This window comes from Canis aureus, chromosome 11, assembly GCF_053574225.1.
Source record: "Canis aureus isolate CA01 chromosome 11, VMU_Caureus_v.1.0, whole genome shotgun sequence".
Taxonomy (NCBI): Eukaryota; Metazoa; Chordata; class Mammalia; order Carnivora; family Canidae; genus Canis; species Canis aureus.
Window position 1 is genome coordinate 48,110,367 of NC_135621.1, and position 17,162 is coordinate 48,127,528.

Sequence of the window (17,162 nt, forward strand, 5' to 3'; positions counted from 1 at the left end):
GGTGTCACACACACCATCCCTTTGCTCTGGGCCCTTCTCAGCCACCTCCTCTCACCATGCCTCCTATCTGCTGGAGGGCCGCCATCTACCATGTCAGTGGCTCTCATTTCTATGGCCAACCCCTCCCCTCCTCTTTTTTTTTTTTTTTAATTTTATTTACTTATTCATCATAGTCACAGACTGAGAGAGAGAGAGAGGCAGAGACAGAGACACAGGCAGAAGGAGAAGCAGGCTCCATGCAGGGAGCCTGACATGGGATTCAATCCCAGGTCTCCAGGATCACGCCCTGGGCCAAAGGCAGGCACCAAACCGCTGCGCCACCCAGGGATCCCCCCCTCCCCTCCTCTTGCACTGTCCCTGTCTGTTCACTAGCTCAGGTCTGCCCTGTCATAAAAAATAACCTTCCTCTTTCCCTCTGAGCCTTTGTTTAGTTCCCATCGGATTTATGTCTCTTCCCACTTTGCAGCCAAGTTTCTATGCACTTGCCTCTATGCAGTCTGCAACTTCTCCATCACATCTGGCAACTCTCCCCTTTGGGGGCTGCCTCAATGCTCCTCTTTGCAGACTCCTCCCGGTCTCTTCCACAAGCCCCTCCTCCTCTACCTGCCTTTGGTGTGGCACCCTTTCACCTGCCTCCTCCCAGGCACTTCCTCCACAATCCCATGGTCAGATTCTGGTGTGCTAACAGCCTTGAGTACTGGTCTGCATGGATGTCTCACAAGCATATGTCAAAGGTGGGATTCATCATCCCCCCTCCTTCGGGGAGCATGGATGCCACTCCTGGCCACCTTGCCACCTGAGGCAGAAGATGGGCATCAGCTTAGGGGAGTTAGCCTCATTTCTCTTGTCTTTTTTTTTTTTTTTTTTAAGATTTATTTATTTATTTGAGCGTGCGCGCGCGAGGGGGAGAGAGAGAGAGAGAGAGAGAGAGAGCGAGAGCGAGAGCAGAGCAGAGGGAGGGGCAGAGAGGGAGAAGCAGATTCCCCTGCTGAGCAGGGAACCCAACGCAGGGCTCAATCCCAGGACCCTGGGATCATGACCTGAGCCGAAGGCAGACGCTTAACAGACTGAGTGATCCAGGTGCCCCCCATTTCTTATGTCTTGTTGGTCTGTGGCTCTGTATTGTTTCCAAAGGGTCTCTGGAACCTGCTCCCTCCTCTCTGGCTCTCCTTCCTTGTGACTGTATTCCCATTTAAAAAATAAGTGGAAAAAAAAAGAAAATAAAAAATATATAAAAAAATAAAAAATAAGTGGGTGGCTATTCTTAACACTGCTCCTCCTGCCCCTTCCTGCATCAGTGGTCTTCCCCAGCCTTCAGGAAGAAGAAAAACTCCTTAGAAGATCATTTCTCGGGGAGCCCGGGTGGCTCAGAGGTTTGGCGCCTGCCTTCAGCCCAGGGCATTATCCTGGAGACCCAGGATCGAGTCCCACATCCGGCTCCATGTATGGAGCCTGCTTCTCCCTCTGTGTCTCTGTCTCATGAATAAATAAATAAAATCTTAAAAAAAAAAAAAAAAAAGATCACTTCTCCTTAACTAGATCACATATTTCTTAAACCAAAACCTTATCTTAAACCAAAACCTTATCTGACCACCTGGGATCTGGCACAGCATGAAGTCCTCAGAGGGGCTTAGTAAAGACTCAGGTGGACTGACCAAACATCCTCAGGCACCCATCAACTCATTCGGGTTGAGGCTGAGGCCTCTGCCATGTGAGAAACAGGCCGCGCAGTAGATCTGGGGTGGGCAGGGGGACTCTTCCTTCCTGGGTTACCTGTTTCCAGTAGTTACCTCTACACTCGTCACTTGAGAGGAGAGATCCCTCTTAAACTCTTGATGGGACGAGACATGGGTGAACAACTCGAGGAAGACTCGGCCTCGATACGCTAAACCATCCTTAACGGAGCTGGAAATATTCTAGGGTAAGAGGGAGGAAATCGGTGAGAAAAGGAATGAGGGACAAAGAGAAGATAAATCTCCCCTGACACCTCTGCAGCAGAGAGCGTTGTCTAGTAACTTGCTGCCCAGGGCTGACCACAATCCTGGGGCGCAATTCCAGACGCCCCACACATGGCTGTGCCCAGAAACCTCTGGGGCTTGACCCCTCTTCTCTACCCCGAGGCCCGCTCCTCTTCGCGCGTTCTACCCACCTGTCGACTCAAAGTACCTGATCCCCGCAAACTAACGCTTTCTGCTTGGAGCAGGCTGTGATGAGGCCCGTGTTTGCGCTCCCAGCCTGGCCAATCAGGGCACGCCCTGCCCCCCTGGCAACCGTGATTGGCCCAAGGGGAGCACACATGGCCTACGGCGGCCAATTAGAATCCCCGCCGGCTCTTCCCTCGCCTGGTGGTCGCCTCCGCAGGGAGGCCGGCCCGGGTAGGAAAGAAGCCCAGGCTGTGGAGCCCCAGAGCTGAGAGACGGAGTCAATGAGCCTCTTAATGGCACTGAGGTCCTTTTTTTGTTTTTTGTTTTAGATGTTATGTATTTATTCCTGAGAGACACAGAGAGAGAGAGACATAGGCAGAGGGAGAAGCAGGCTCCCTGCGAGACTCGAACCCAGGACCCCCATCACAACCTGAGCCCAGGGCAGATGCTCAGCCACTGAGCCACCCAGGTGCCCCGCATTGAGGTCTTGGTGCCTGCACTCATGCTCACTCAGAGTTCTTCCCAACCCTGTTCCAATCTTTTAAGCCAATTAGAGTTGGCCTCCTGGCATTTATCATCAGTCTATTTAACAGCCTGATACGTTCCACATGTACCTACGCTGTTTTTGTCCCGTAGGTCCTTGTCCTTTCCACCTGCTGGAAATCCTCCCTGTCATTTCATCTCAATGCCTCTTCCTCAGAGAATGCCCGGAGAATGCTCTCCATCTGTTTCTCTCTCCCGCCACAAGACACGTCCCATATACGCACAACCATCTACACACGGGTTACGTGTCCTCTACCAGCGTGGTGGACGGAGACCAGGGCCGGGCCCTCCCCCTGGTACCTCCCGGGCCCCAGCGCCTTCCATAGGCTGGTTTTACCCTCACTGTTCCCTAGAGCTGCATGAGAAGCTTACAGTGCCTTCTTCCTGGATCCTGAAAGGAGCCTTTTTACCCCCATGTAGAATCAGGAAGCTGGGTCCAAAAGAAGGTAGGAAGCCGGAGTAAGGTCCTGCAAGAAGAGAGGGTGAGGCCGGCAGGGGCCAGGTGGGAGAGGGGCAGGAGGCAGGGCCTGGGGTGGGAGGTCGGGGGTGTGGGGTGGTGGTGAGAGGGGGATTGCTTGCCTTCTATCTCTGCTCCGGTGGATGAGATCTGGTTGAGGAACAGGCTGACAGTCCCAATCTCATCCCGGCAACTGTTTTTGGGGCTGGAGAGAAACATTCTGCAGCTCTGAATGGCCCAGCTCTGATTTTCTCCTCCCCTGAATGTTTTTCAGCCTCCACCCCTGGCTCACCAGTCCAAGATTCTGAACTTGATGTAGCTGGAGAGGCAGGGCAGCTGCAAGGGGAAAGCAGAGCTACTGTGGGTGCATGCTCGGAGGGTCTGGTCCTCACGGAGACTTAGTGCAGCTGGGAAGTGCTGGGTCTGGGTCCAAGGCCTGGCTCAGTCACCAGTAAGCCCAGTCACCATGGCCAAGATGGGAGCTATTGGCTTGTGGCTGTGGGCCTGCCCGCTTGCATGGGCCCCTGGGAAGGCCCTGGGAGAGGCCTAGGACTTTGTCCCCTGGTCGCTTTGTATTCTTATTCTTAAAATGGTCCCCTAATTGCATGAGCTTCAAGATGGAGACTTGGGTACATTCTGACAATGGGTTTGATGACTGCAGTCCTCCCATAACCCTTCACGGTCTGAACACATGTTCACCAACCATCTTGCACAGAGGTTGTGGCCTAAAATGTCTTCTACATGGTTAGCAGTTAAATTTTAAACAGCAGGATATCTGTCTCCCCCAAGAGTAAATAATAGTAGATGCTGTTGTGGGAAGGGTTTCCATCATCTCCTGGCCTGTGCTGAATGATCTTCATGATCACATGAGTGACTTCTCCCAAAACCCCACAAACCAGGTACTGTTATTCCCATTTCTAGACAGGAAAACTGAGGCATAGAGAAACTGAGTTCTTGAAGTTCTCATGTTATATGCAGGGGCTGGAGCAGGTTTAGATCTCCTAATGACTCTGCCACAACCCAGTGAGGGGTGTGTTGGTCCCTATTTATAGGTGGGGAGCGAGGCCCAGAGAGGCAGAGGGACTTGCTTCACACAGTAAGAGGTGCAGTCAGGATTGGAACCCAAGCTTTTGATTCTTATCTCCACTCTGCCACAGGGTCCCCTCAATTATGAAAACAAAAACCAATCCATGTATAAAACAAGCTGCTGGTGTTGAGGCCTGAGTGGCACCCAAATCCTCTCAGTTGGGGCCTCTTCCCCTCATAGCACTTCCTGAGTCATGGCTAGTCCTTCCCATTCTCCATTCCATTTGGCCATTCTCCCCTTGCCAGGGAGCTGGGGGCCAGAGCAGAATAGGGAAAGGGCTTTCTAGTTGAGCAAGTGATTAAGAAGAAATGAGACAAGATCCCCTAGAAGTGGAAAGATGGGCACTGTAAAGCATCCAGGTCTTCCAATATTATAAAACCTCCAAATTTGAATTCATGGCTAAACCATATTTTCATCCATCCTATTGAGAATTCTCTTCCCCTTTCCCAATTCCTGGTCTTAACTGCCCTCCTGTCTTGGAGCAGTAAACTGTAAACTGGCAAACACCCATGTTCAGCAGAGCTTCCTCTTCAGGCTGCCTTGCTGGGCCCTGATGGGCTGGTGATGCTACTGCCTCTGTGGTCATCCTGCCATTCAGAGTGAGGGTCACATCTGTCTGCTACATTTCCACAGGGCTAGTGACAATCAGGCCTGCATCCAAATGGTTCTAGCCTTAGGAGACTATGTTATGTGGGAAATGGGTGAGGGTCCAAGGAGTGTTTGGACATCTTTATTTATTTATTTTTTTTTTGTTTGGACATCTTTAAACGTTGGAAGGCCCCTTTCAAAGATGAAAGAGGGCCCAGCTTGTGCCCCTGTTTTCTGAGCCTAGAGGCAGCTGAACATGATGGAAGACTTCCAAGGCTCTGAGCCTCCACAAGAGTATCTGAGGATCTCGGCCATGAGCTGCATCACAGCCAGAGACAAGTGGAAGGGATCAAAGGTGGAGGATAAATTAGACTCCCTTTAAAATCTCTTCCTACTTTAAGAGTCTACAAAATCACCCAGGAAAGTGGAAATTATGAAGAATGGTTTAAGATGATGCCTCAGGCAGCGTGGGTGGCTCAGTGGTTTAAGCGCCTGCCTTCCGCCCAGGGCAGGATCTTGGAGTCCCAGGATCGAGTCCCACATCAGTCAGACTCCCTGCATGGAGCCTGCTCCTCCCTCTGCCTGTGTCTCTGCCTCTCTCTCTCTCTCTCTCTGAGTGTGTCTATCATGAATAAATAAATAAAATCTTCTAAAAAGAAAAAAAGATAATGCCTCACCAGGAGGCAGGCTTTGGGAAGCTTCTAGGAGAAGCAAGGAAGGACAGCCCAGGTGGCTCAGCGGTTTAGCGCCGCCTTCAGCCCAGGGCGTGACCCCGGGATCCCAGGATGGAGTCCCACGTAAGACTCCCTGCATGGAGCCTGCTTCTCCCTCTGCCTGTGTCTCTGCCTCTCTCTCTCTCTCTCTCTCTCTCTGTTTTTCATGATTAAATAAATAAAATCTTAAAAAAAAAAAAAAAAGGAGCAAGGAAGTGGGTCCCAGGAGGGTAGAAGGGAGCTCATGAACCGATTTTAAGTCACATAGATGTAAGGTATAAGAAAAGTGAAATGCTCTCTGTGTAGCCAAATAGAAGCCACACAAAGTTCTATGCACTCATACTTAATGACAGTGCTCAAGCTATCTCTCAGAATTGTGTACTGTCATTCTACATGCAGTTCTCAGAAGTCTGGCATGGAGTCAAAAGGCAATCAAGGTTCTCCCAGGGCTTTAAGAGAACTGGCATCCACACTACTGATGGGTAACTGAGGACTGAAAAGCTATAAAAATCAGAATACAGAATCCCACAGAGAAGAGCACCTTGGAGCCATTTAATGCAGGAACAACTAGCCTATACTGCATGTAGCCCATATACTATGTTCCCACAGTACCTCTAGGCCATTAACAAAGAGCTATAATTATCTTCAGGGCACTTTGCCTAGAAGATAAAATGCATAATACAATTTAGATTTTAAGTGATTTTTTGGGTTTTGTTTTGTAATGTAGGTGAAAGGGCATATTTAAGTTTTCTGGAAAGTTCAGTTGCACGGCCCACTCATTTGTTAGTACTAGACAAATAAAGTAAGTTTTCTATAATATGTCCTGGGCTTTCTCATGTTTCCCATCAGGCAGGTCCCACCCCCACCCCCACCCCCATTCTCACCCCATGCTTCTTGACCCTTACCTTCCATCTATACCCCTACCCACTCAAACTTGCCTTCCGTTTGTGGAGCAGGAGGAGGGGAGTGGTCAAGATGGAACAGCTTGGGGGGCCTGAGTGGTTCAGTCAGCATCTGACTCTTGATTGCAGCTTGGGTCATGATCTCAGGGTTGTAAGAATAAGCCCTGTGTTGGGCTCTGGGCTCCACACTGAGTGTGGAGCCTGCTTGGGATTTTCTTTCTCCCTCTGCCTGGTCCCCTCTGCTCTCTCTCTCTCTCTCTCTCTCTCAAAAAAAAAAAAAAAAAAAAAAAAAAAAAAGATGGAACAGCAATACCTGAATTTGGAAGGTCAGGATCTGGTTCCATATTGGGTTCTCGGTTTGGCTCAGCACATTTGTCTTGAGCTAGGAACATAGCAAAGCAGTGTCAGTGCCAGCCTGTCCTGCCCTCCCTCCACTGATCTCACCTTCCAGCTTTTTCAGCCCAGCCCACAGATGGACACTGTCCCTGGCATAGGGCTGATCATGGGAATGGTCTAACGACATTTTGATAACTCCTCAACTATAACTTCAGTCCTTTATATATCTGCCCAGATCGATTCCCTATTATTTATCTTTAAATCATCTTTAAATTGACTTTGTTTTTAAATAGTCATGGAGTTACTAACTTTATTATATGAGTGCATACACATAGATTTTGTTAAACACTATGATCCCAATAGAAAAGTGAGCGAAAACCATGGTGACTATGGTAGTACATAATGGCATACCCTTTTCCAAAGCATTACTTGACTTCATTTTTAAACCTGGCTCTATTCTAGGCAATCATGTCAGTGAAATCAAGATTGGTTGGACTGGTTAAACTTTTTAAATACATACTAAGAAAACCACAGAGATATTAAAATCTTTGAAAATTGTGTGCCACCTATCACCTGAGAACATCTCACGTAAATTTGGAGCGCTCAAACCACATTCAGTGTGGTGGTTTTAAAATATGTCCACAAATCCTTTGGTACACCCCTTCCTTTGAAAGGTAGACACTCATCTCCCTCCCTTTATGTATGTGCTGGATTTAATGATACTTCTAGTAGGTAGAACATGTTAGAAATGATGGTTTATGAATTCGAGACAAACCTACTTAACTTTAACTCAGCATTCCCCAAATTTGAACATAGGATCCTTTTGGGGTTTTTTGCACATAACATCCATTAGCACACTTTGGAAAAATGCTGCTCTCTATTCACAGAGAATCATGGAATGTCAGCCAGTCTCTTGCCCAAGAGCCTTCAATTTATAGATGAAGAAACCCAGGCCCGAAGAAGACAGGGACAGTTTCAGTGTTGTGTATGGGCATGTGTTTCATTCACTCATTCACTCATTTGTGCCCTTCGTGTACCTTAGGCTTTCAATGGGCATCTCCTCCATGAAGGGCACTGTTCACAGCTCTGGGAGACAGGGTGACTAAGCCATGGCCTCTGCTTTCACAGAGTTCCTGGCCCAGTGGGGTCACAGCCCACTGATGGAGGAACTGAGATCCAAATCCTGGGGTCCTGCCCACCAACTCCGTCTTTCCCCACACACTACCTAGGTGACAGTTTCCCCAAACATTAGACTCTTTCCACACTTACCTTTTCCCCAATTAGTTCCACTTCCAACATAGGACTTACTAAGTGATGTTTCTCTGTGAACAAGAAGTTACAAGATTTTTGAGATGGGTGCATTTTTTTTTTTAAGGGGAGGAAATGGAGAGGTGACCGAACAACTTATAATCCTTGCCATCACGTGGTGTGGTGCCCCCTGTGCAGATCACGCTCATTGCCACTCTACCTCTATGTGCTGTGATGTGTCATGGCATATAATGGCAGCCAGGGTGGGCACTGGCATAGAGAACTGTGGGTCTGCATCTGGGTATCACAGACAGGTCGGGGGATATGACCCATCTTAAGGAGTATCTATGAGGTCTTCATGAGACAAGTATTGGTGGGTTTTGGTCTTGTCCTATCCCCCCACCCCAAATCTTAGGTTAGCATCCAAATGGAATAGGGAAGCCCCATGAGAATCCAGGATGCCACTGTGTAGGGAACCTCAGGGTCGACTCCCACCCTGCCACCCTGACTCTACTCAGATGAAGATCCTCTGCGCAGTAGATGAAGAACTGTAAGTAGGCCATGTTGATCGGGACCACCGTTGACTTGAAGATCTTAGTAGTGGTGTCATCAGCCGCATAGGGTGGCTTTTGATCTACCTGCAGAGACCAGAGACCTGACAGGGTAGAGTCATACGATGGTCATGACCATGGCCACCAGCTTTGGCTTCCCTGACCTTCCACTCCATATGGGGGAGGGATAGACAATGCTCAAGTGACACAGCAGGCAAATAAAAGCATGTGAAGATCAGTGGCCACTCTGGGGGCCTTGGGGTGCCCTATGGAAGCAGCCACAGTAGAGAATGCTGCTGGGGCGTGGGGGGCAGCCTCACCAGAGCCTGGTCTCCCACACCGAGGACACAGATGGTGACTTTCAGGTAGCCTCTCACACCATTGTTGGGTTCATTCGGCTGGCAGAGGCCTAACCATTTCCTCATGAGTGTGTGACCTGAAGGGGCAGAGGGCCCATGGGAGACCAGCCTCTAGTCTCCATTCTTCTTCCCTGAAACCAGTCTTTGTTTCTGTGGGAGAGGGGTGTGGAAATATGTCTCATATATTCTGGTTCCCATACAGGAGCAGAGGAAAATGGGAGTTACTCCTATCAGTAAGTAAAGCTAGTGCACTCACCAGGCTGCCAGCCACTGCCTTTAGGAAATAGAGACTCCCTCTTCCCCATCCTTGGGAACTTACAGTTGTTGTTACTACCCTGGTATGAGAGATGCAAGCATTTTCCCCAACACTGAGTTCCAGCTTTAACCTGGTATGTATGTTATGGCCAGGTTGTACATTATGGTTACAGTGAAGACCTCTACTCAAATGTCAGTCTCCTAATACAGGCCTCAAAAAATAGAAATTCAACCCGAGGCTGCCATAAAAGGTTAGCATTTGACACAATGGGATGCCTTGAGTTTTGAAGAGAAAGATGTTATCATTATAAATATTATTAAATACAGAAAATAGTTCATGCCTCTAATAGTCTTCCCTCATGCTGAACATACAGGGATTTTGAAATGTTTGGACAACTGGCCTGCTTTTTCTCCGAAGGCACATGTATTTGCAACAACTGATACCCACCTGGAGAATGGTAGATAAACCCAATATCTGTCTGAAAACATAAGAGTAGAGCAAGGATTAGTTAGAGTCTCTGGCCAACATTTGCAATACCAACAAACAATAGTACTGTACTGAAGTATTAGCCACCAGTGCTTGGATTGAAAGGATTCTCAATCACCACACAGCACTACCTGGCTAACACAAGGTTGACTCTTTCCTGTTCCTGGATTGGGAGTGTCTCTCCTATCCTAGGGAAGAGGTTGATCAAGTGAGGAGCTGGCAAAGAGACTATGAGCTTTCCTTTCCCCCTGGGAGAAGGTTTCTGACTGAGGCCTGAGGGATGTGGTATAGGACTGAAGGTGGCATGGGACAAGGCACTGCGGAATATTCAGGTCTTCCTTGTAGCCCACATCTGAAGGTTCCATAGAGCAGCCCCCAAATTCTGCGTGTTAGGGCTGCTTTAAAACTCAGTCATCCCAGGGCACCTAGGTAGTTCAATGGCTGAGCATCTGCCTTTGGCTCAGGTCATGATCTCGGGGTCCTGGGATCGAGTCCTGCATCAGGCTCCCTCTGGGGAGCCTGCTTCTCCCTCTGCCTATGTCTCTGCCTCTCTGTGTCTCTCATGAATAAATAAATAAAATCTTTTTTTTTTTTTTTAAATAAATAAAATCTTAAGGAAAAAAAACTTCAGTCATCCCTTTGGGTTAGGTAGGCAAAGATTTCTTAGCTACAGCCATGGAAGCATAATGTATAAAAGAAAAGTTTGATGAAGTGGACTCCCTTGAAATGTAAAATTTCTGCTCTTTGAAGGACATTCAAGAAAACTGAAAGATCATATACTGGGAAAAAATATTTCCAAGTTGTATATCTGATACAAGGATTTGTATCCCGAAGATATAAGAAAATCTCAAAACTCTGTAGTAAAAAAATGACCCATTGAAAAGGAGCAAAAGATTTGAAGATTCATCTATTTTACTTTTAGAGACACAGAGAGAGTGAGAGAGAGAGAGAAAGGGGAAGGGCAGAGGGAAAGAATCTTTCAAGCAGACTCCCCACTGGGCAAGGAGCTTGATGCAGGGCTCAATCCCACGACCCATGAGATCATGTCCTGAGACCAAAGAGTCAGATGCTTAACTGACTGAGCTACTCAGGTGCCTCAGATGAACAAAAGATTTGCACAGACACTTCAACAAGGAAAATATATAGATGATAAATAAACACACGAAAAGATGCTCAATATCATTAGTCGTCAGGAATGGGTAAATTAAAATCACAGCGAGATAGCTCTATAGATAATTAGAGGGGCTAAAGTAAAAACGATGGACTACATGAAGTGTTGATGAGAATGGGGGGGCAACTGGCACTCTGCTGGTGAGAATATAACATGGTAAAGCCTGTTTGGAATTGTTGAGGGGAAAAACAGGAATTTTCTCTAAAAGTTAAATATATACCTACCATATGAGCTACTCAATCTACTTCTACATATTTACCCAAGAGAAATTAGATTAAGAGTCATACATCACCATTACAGCAGGTTTACTGTAACAGCCCAAAACTGAAAATGATCTAATGTCCATCAAAAGATGAGTGATACAAAGACGTATCACAAATCGTGATACATCTATGAATGGAATACTACTCAGCAATGAAAAGGAATGAATTACTGACACATGCAACAGACAAGGATGAATCTCAAAATAATTATGTGGAGTAAAAGAAGCCAAACAAAAAAGGGAATGTGCTGTATTATTCCATTGACATAAAATTTTAGAAAATGCAAACCAAGCTATAGTTATAGAAAGCAGACTGGTGGTTGCCTGGGGCTGGGAAGGAGTGGGGTGGGGGTGAGAGGGAAGATTAACAAAGGGGTACAAGGAAATCTTTTGAGGTGATAGATATGTTTGTTATCTTGATTGTGATGATGGCTTCACAGGAATACACATATTTTTAAAGGACTGTATGTCAATAAAGCTGGAAAAGAACCAAACCAAACCAAACCCAGGCCCCCATAATGAAGCAACAGATCCAGGCAGTGATCATCAATGGCTATTGACAACATAGAAAGAGAGACCAACAGATGTTCTGTGCCCCCTGCCAAAGTCATTTTGCCAAATAATGGACCCAAAATCTAGCAAGCCTCTAGATCACAAACAGCTGGGCAGAAGGACATGTGGAATGATCCTCTGGAGATGCAGTCAGCAAAATCCAGATTGGAGAAAAACTCTACAGGACAAACTATCTGGTTTCTTTAACAAATTACCTGGGGGGTGGGGGTAGGGGATAGGGCAGGACCAGCAGAATCCGAGAGACCTAAAAATATGTTTTAACCAGCTATAATGTATGCTCCTGGTTTGCATCCTATTTTGAACAAACCATGAAAGGAATTCATAAGATGATTAGGGGAATTTGAACACTGGCTAATATTTAATACATCAATTATAAAGGTTTTAGAATGTGAGTGATAATTACACTTGGTTATGCTTAATAAAATATTTCTGTTTTAGAAATACATACTGAAATATTTAAAAATAAAATGATATGGTGGCCGAGGTTGGGTTCAAAATAACCCAGTGGGTATGGGAAGTGGGCCAGGTGTAGAGAAAACACCACTGGCAATTAGTGAAGTTGAGTGATCAGTATGTGGGAACTCAGGATACTATTCTGCTTTTGTGCATGTTTGAAATTTTCCAAAGAAATATATTTTTTTAAAGGGTCACTTTTTCTCTCATGTCTATAACTCACTTGTTTTAAGATTTTATTTATTTATTTGAGAAAGAGAGAGAGAGAATGGGGGGAGAGGCAGAAGGAGAAGGAGAGAATCTCAAGCAGACTCCCTGCTGAGCATGGAGCCCAATGCAGGGCTCAATCTTATGACCCTGAGACCATGATCTGAACCAAAAATTAAGAGTCAGACGCTCAACCGACTGAGCCACCCAGGCACCCCTCATGCTTATAACTTATTTAACGGTTCATACCATTGGTCATTGTCTGGCTATTGTAGTCTTTTTTGAAAGCACAATATTTTTTACCTCCTGCCACCTAACCTCTCTGGAATCTCTCAATCTCTAAGCCTATGATGATTTTTAAAAGAATATTTTATTTATTTGAGAGAGAGAGAGAGAGCACAAGCACAAGAGCAAGAGAGAAAGAACATGAACATAGAGGAAGAGGGAGAAGCAGACTCCCTGATGAGCAGAGAGCCCCATGTGGGGCTCAATCCCAGGACCCTGAGATTATGACCTTAGCCAAAGGTAGATGCTTAACTGACTGAGCTACCCAGGTGCCCAGCCTATTTGCTTCTTTAAGGGACAGGTCATGACTCTTCATGTGCTTATTAAAGTCATGAGAAAGAAACCTTACTCTGATTTGTCTTAAATGTGCCTTTCCCAAGATGGAAGCCTTTTCTAGAGGCTGCCAAATTTAGCAAATTAAAATATAGATGCCAATTTAAGTTAGAACTGCTGATAAATGATGACTTCATTTTTAGTATACATACGTCCCCTGAAATATTTTGTGAGGATCCATGCAATATTTCAGGCATTTTTATTTTTATTTTTTAAATTTTTATATTTTTAAAGATTTTATTTATTTATTCATGATAGACACACACACACACACACACACACACACACACACACACACAGGCAGGCTCCATGCAGGGAGCCTGATGTGGGACTTTATCCCGGGACTCCAGGATCACGCCCTGGGGCGAAGGCAGGCGCCAAATCGCTGAGCCACCCAGGGATCCCACATTTTTATATTTAAAGAGTATCTGTTGTTTAAGCTTTAAATGTAATGAGGCATCCTGTATTTAATCTGGCAACCCTACCTTCTCCCAATCTTCCTGGATTTGGAGGATCTTTTTTAGCCCTTCATGACTATGTCACCTTTCCTCATCTCTCAGCCTGTGTCTTTCCAAAGCAAACCTTTTTACTCTGTTCTCATAGGTGGCAATTTTCTCTGTGTTTCTCTGCCTTTTTGGATCTTCTGCTTCCATTCCCTCGAGGCAGAGATTTGGAGTGTGTCCATAATTATTATAAGTGTGGGGAATTGGGGATCCCTGGGTGGCTCAGTGGTTTGGTGCCCGCCTTTGGCCCGGGGCGTGATCCTGGAGACCTGGGATCGAGTCCCATGTCGGGCTCCCTGCATGGAGCCTGCTTCTCCCTCTGCTTGTGTTTCTTCCTCTCTCTCTGTGTCTCTCATGAATGATTAAATAAAATCTTTAAAAAAAAAAAATAAGTGTGGGGAATTTAGCATGGCACCCAGCTTTTTCATAAATGGTACACACTTTCATCCTTACAATGACTCTGTGATTTGAGTCTATCATTATTCCCATTGTATAGATGAGGAAGTAGAGGTTCTGAAAAACTTAAGTCAACCCAGTTGGTAGGTGGATCCAAATCTGGATATTTCCGCATGAAAATTCAAATTTTTGCCCATCGACTTAGGCATGGAGCCCATGGTAGGTCTCTATAACTGTGTCATCAAACCTCCTCCTTCATCCAGGGCTCACTTGGAATCTCCCGATCTCTGCATTGAATCTCATCAGTGTGGAATTCATCACCTGCAGGGGGGTTCCAGAAATATCTCAGTTACTCATATTCCCCATTTCCCCCACTCCCATGGGAAGAATTGTAAGGGCATATTTGGGATTCTCTAGGATTTACTCGATGCTTCCTAGTGGCCCACACTTTCACATAGTTTTTCTCATTTAATTCTCAGAGGTACCCTGTGAGGGTCAGAATTTTAGTTCCATTTTACTGATGAGGAGATTGATCAGAGGGTCCAATTCATCTGATGAACCCAAAGGTCACCCCAAAGTAGTGTTGCACTCAACTTTTTCCACTGCACACTGTCCTGATCATTTCCCATGTCCCTGTGTTCCTGAGAACATGTACACTCTTCAAGGGAGAGGCCTTCTTATTCTCCTTAGGCCTGTGTTGGGCACATAGGAGGCACCTGATAAACATACATTCACCACTGTTACCGGGCTTCCTCTGGTTGGGGAATGGAATGTCCCATGTTGAGGGGACCTTTGAGGGGTCCTTTGGTCCATGAGGATCCTGTCTGTTTTCTTCACCTTGGGGCCCACCTTAGGGCCTAACAGTTGGCATTCCATAAGATTTGTTTTTTTTTTTTTTTTTTAAAGATTTTATTTATTTATTCATGATAGACACAGAGAGAGAGAGGCAGAGACACAGGCAGAGAGAGAAGCAGGCTCCATGCACCGGGAGCCTGACGTGGGATTCGATCCCGGGTCTCCAGGATCGCGCCCTGGGTCAAAGGCAGGCGCTAAACCGCTGCGCCACCCAGGGATCCCTCCATAAGATTTGTTGAATGAACAAATAGGGAGTCGGGGCTGCCAGGAAGTGACAAAGGCCATGGATGATGTGCCTTGGGGTCAGAAGGGTGGCTCTAAGGGTGGGGCAGGGGAGCTGAAGTCCTTCCCAGAATTGAAGTGGGACCAGAAAGTGGGCCCATCTTGTTTAGCTCCTCACCTGGATTAAGATGGTCTCATCAAAGAACTTAGCAGGCACCTCATGAAAATTCTGGAAGAAGATCTGAAGCAGAGACAATGGGAGTAGGGGTTGGATGATATTCCTTCCACCACTTTACCTAGAGCTCAGTAAGCCTGAAGGCTCAGAATAGCATGCTTCTTCCCCAGCTCTTGCCCATTTCACGCTCATGCTCTTCCTCCAGAAGCAGAGGCCTGCCCAGCTCCTGGAGGGTATTCTGCTGGGGTAGAGGGCAGGGGCAGGGGATCCCAGGAACATCTGTCATGAGTGACCCAAGGCCCAGCTCGCTGTGCTGGGATGGAGACCCGAGCCTCTGCCTCCTTGTAGACAGTCCTGTCAGCCCACTGCACCCCTAGCCCCTGCTGCAGCCAGAACCCTCTTTCCCAAATGCAAACTCGGCCCCATTGTTCTCCGCTTTAGTCCCTCCGTGGCTGCCAGGTGCCATCTGTGATAGGGTCCTAGAGCATTTTGCAGGCTTCCCTCCAGCCACAGCCATACCTACAGTTCTGCCTCTTGTTTCTATGCTTCTGAAGACGCTATTGCTTTTTCCTGAATTTTCTTTCTTCATGATGTACCTCTTTCCCTGGTAGACTCTTCCTTCAAGGTTTTGGGAGCCCTTCCTGAGTGCACCCATTCCTCCCTGCTCTCACTGTTTTTTTTTTTTTTTTTTTTTTTTTTTTAATCTCTTATTTATTGGTCTATTTACCAATTAATTCAGCCAGTATTTATGGACTTTCCAACTGTGGTCAGACACAATGGTCTAGCTTAGGGCTTTAGCAATGACAGGATGTAATGGTCTGGGTCTGCATTTCAAGGATGCATCAACAGCACCCCCAGATCCCTGTTCACCCCAGTATCACAACATTGTCATTGGGTGTGCATTCACAGGCCGATCCCCCCACCCCCCCCACAGGCTACTGGCTCCTCCAATGGGAGGTTTCCAATTATTTCATCTGTTTTCCCAGTGCCAGGCAGTGCTTGGCCCTCTTGTAGGTGTTCAGCCAAAATGTGTGGAGGAAGCAGCCTGCCTACTGCCTGCAGGAAATGCCCAGCTCCCGGCTGGCCCACTTGGCCCAAGTGCCCCATTCAGTTTGGAAGAGAATGCACAGCCCACCTCATTGAAGAAAGGGTTGTTTCCCATCTTGATCCGCGTGTTGTGCTGGTAGCCTCCAATAACCACCTTCACCACCGGCTTGATGTTGTTACCCATTAGCTGCCGGCCTTCGAACACCTTCACTCGGACCTGGGTGGGGGGGAAGACACAGGGGAACCTGAGGCTGGAACCCGGGCCCCCTTCTCCAATAGGCACTCTTCTCTAAAAGAACAAAGTGTTTGATAAGAGGCATCTACTGCGGATGGAAGGAGAACCCACGGGGAGCTGGACTCCACCTGCCTGAAGATAAAGTCCTAGGAAGGCCGTGGCTCCTTCTGCTTTCTCTTCTGGAAACTGTCCCCTCCACTGCTTTGTCTTTTTCATCTTGTGTACACTGACTGTTTCTCAATTGCTATGGGCTTATTACAGAATATAGGAATGAAGTCTAATCTTTCCCATTTTTTTTTAACTTTTGCGTATTATCCTTTTAGGGAATGGAGAATTTTAAAGTTCCATGCAATTGAATCTATGATCTGTGATTTGCTCTCTGATTCATGGTTTCTTCTTCCCCTTTATATACTTTACTGGGACTCAGTCAAAGGGCTACAACATCTGAGCCTAGAACTAGAAGGCAAGAAGAGCAATGCAGAGCCCAGGAAAGACCCCATGGCTGGCTGAGGCTCAGGGGGAGAAAGAACTGGATTTGGCAGTGGCTAGCAGGGCACAGGCATGGGAGTTTGTCATTTGCTTGTAGGTAGTAAACAATATATGGCTTTCCCAGTCCAGGCTGTGGATCGGCCTTTCTTTGTGAGGCCTCCTGTGTTTCCAACAAGTCCAGAGACCCTTCAGGGGTCAATACACATGCAGCTACTGGATCCTCAGAGACCACAGTGGGCCAAAACAGGCAAACAGGTCGCATGTCAGAATTTTGCCCTAACTTCTA

The 17,162-nt window shown here is 46.8% G+C and overlaps 1 protein-coding gene across 20 annotated transcripts in view; it reads right to left on the bottom strand.

Annotated features, from left to right (window-relative positions):
- FER1L5 (fer-1 like family member 5) overlaps positions 1-17,162 on the bottom strand; it is a 58,435-nt gene that overhangs the window by 32,492 nt on the left and 8,781 nt on the right. For 19 of the 20 annotated variants that reach the window (XR_013389405.1, XR_013389406.1, XR_013389407.1 and 16 more), the window contains exons 7-18: positions 16,241-16,369; positions 15,109-15,171; positions 14,124-14,174; positions 9,632-9,662; positions 8,890-9,005; positions 8,533-8,656; positions 8,040-8,092; positions 6,748-6,816; positions 3,437-3,480; positions 3,267-3,349; positions 3,060-3,154; positions 1,791-1,916 (exon numbers count right to left, since the gene is read on the bottom strand). Coding sequence is in view for 17 of the 20 variants with exons in the window: in XM_077915178.1 (XP_077771304.1) it covers positions 1,791-1,916; positions 3,060-3,154; positions 3,267-3,349; positions 3,437-3,480; positions 6,748-6,816; positions 8,040-8,092; positions 8,533-8,656; positions 8,890-9,005; positions 9,632-9,662; positions 14,124-14,174; positions 15,109-15,171; positions 16,241-16,369 (984 nt within the window). In the remaining 3 variants the exon portion in view is untranslated. The remainder of the gene's footprint in view (positions 1-1,790; positions 1,917-3,059; positions 3,155-3,266; positions 3,350-3,436; positions 3,481-6,747; positions 6,817-8,039; positions 8,093-8,532; positions 8,657-8,889; positions 9,006-9,631; positions 9,663-14,123; positions 14,175-15,108; positions 15,172-16,240; positions 16,370-17,162) is intronic. The other variant, XM_077915179.1, reaches the window with a different exon arrangement.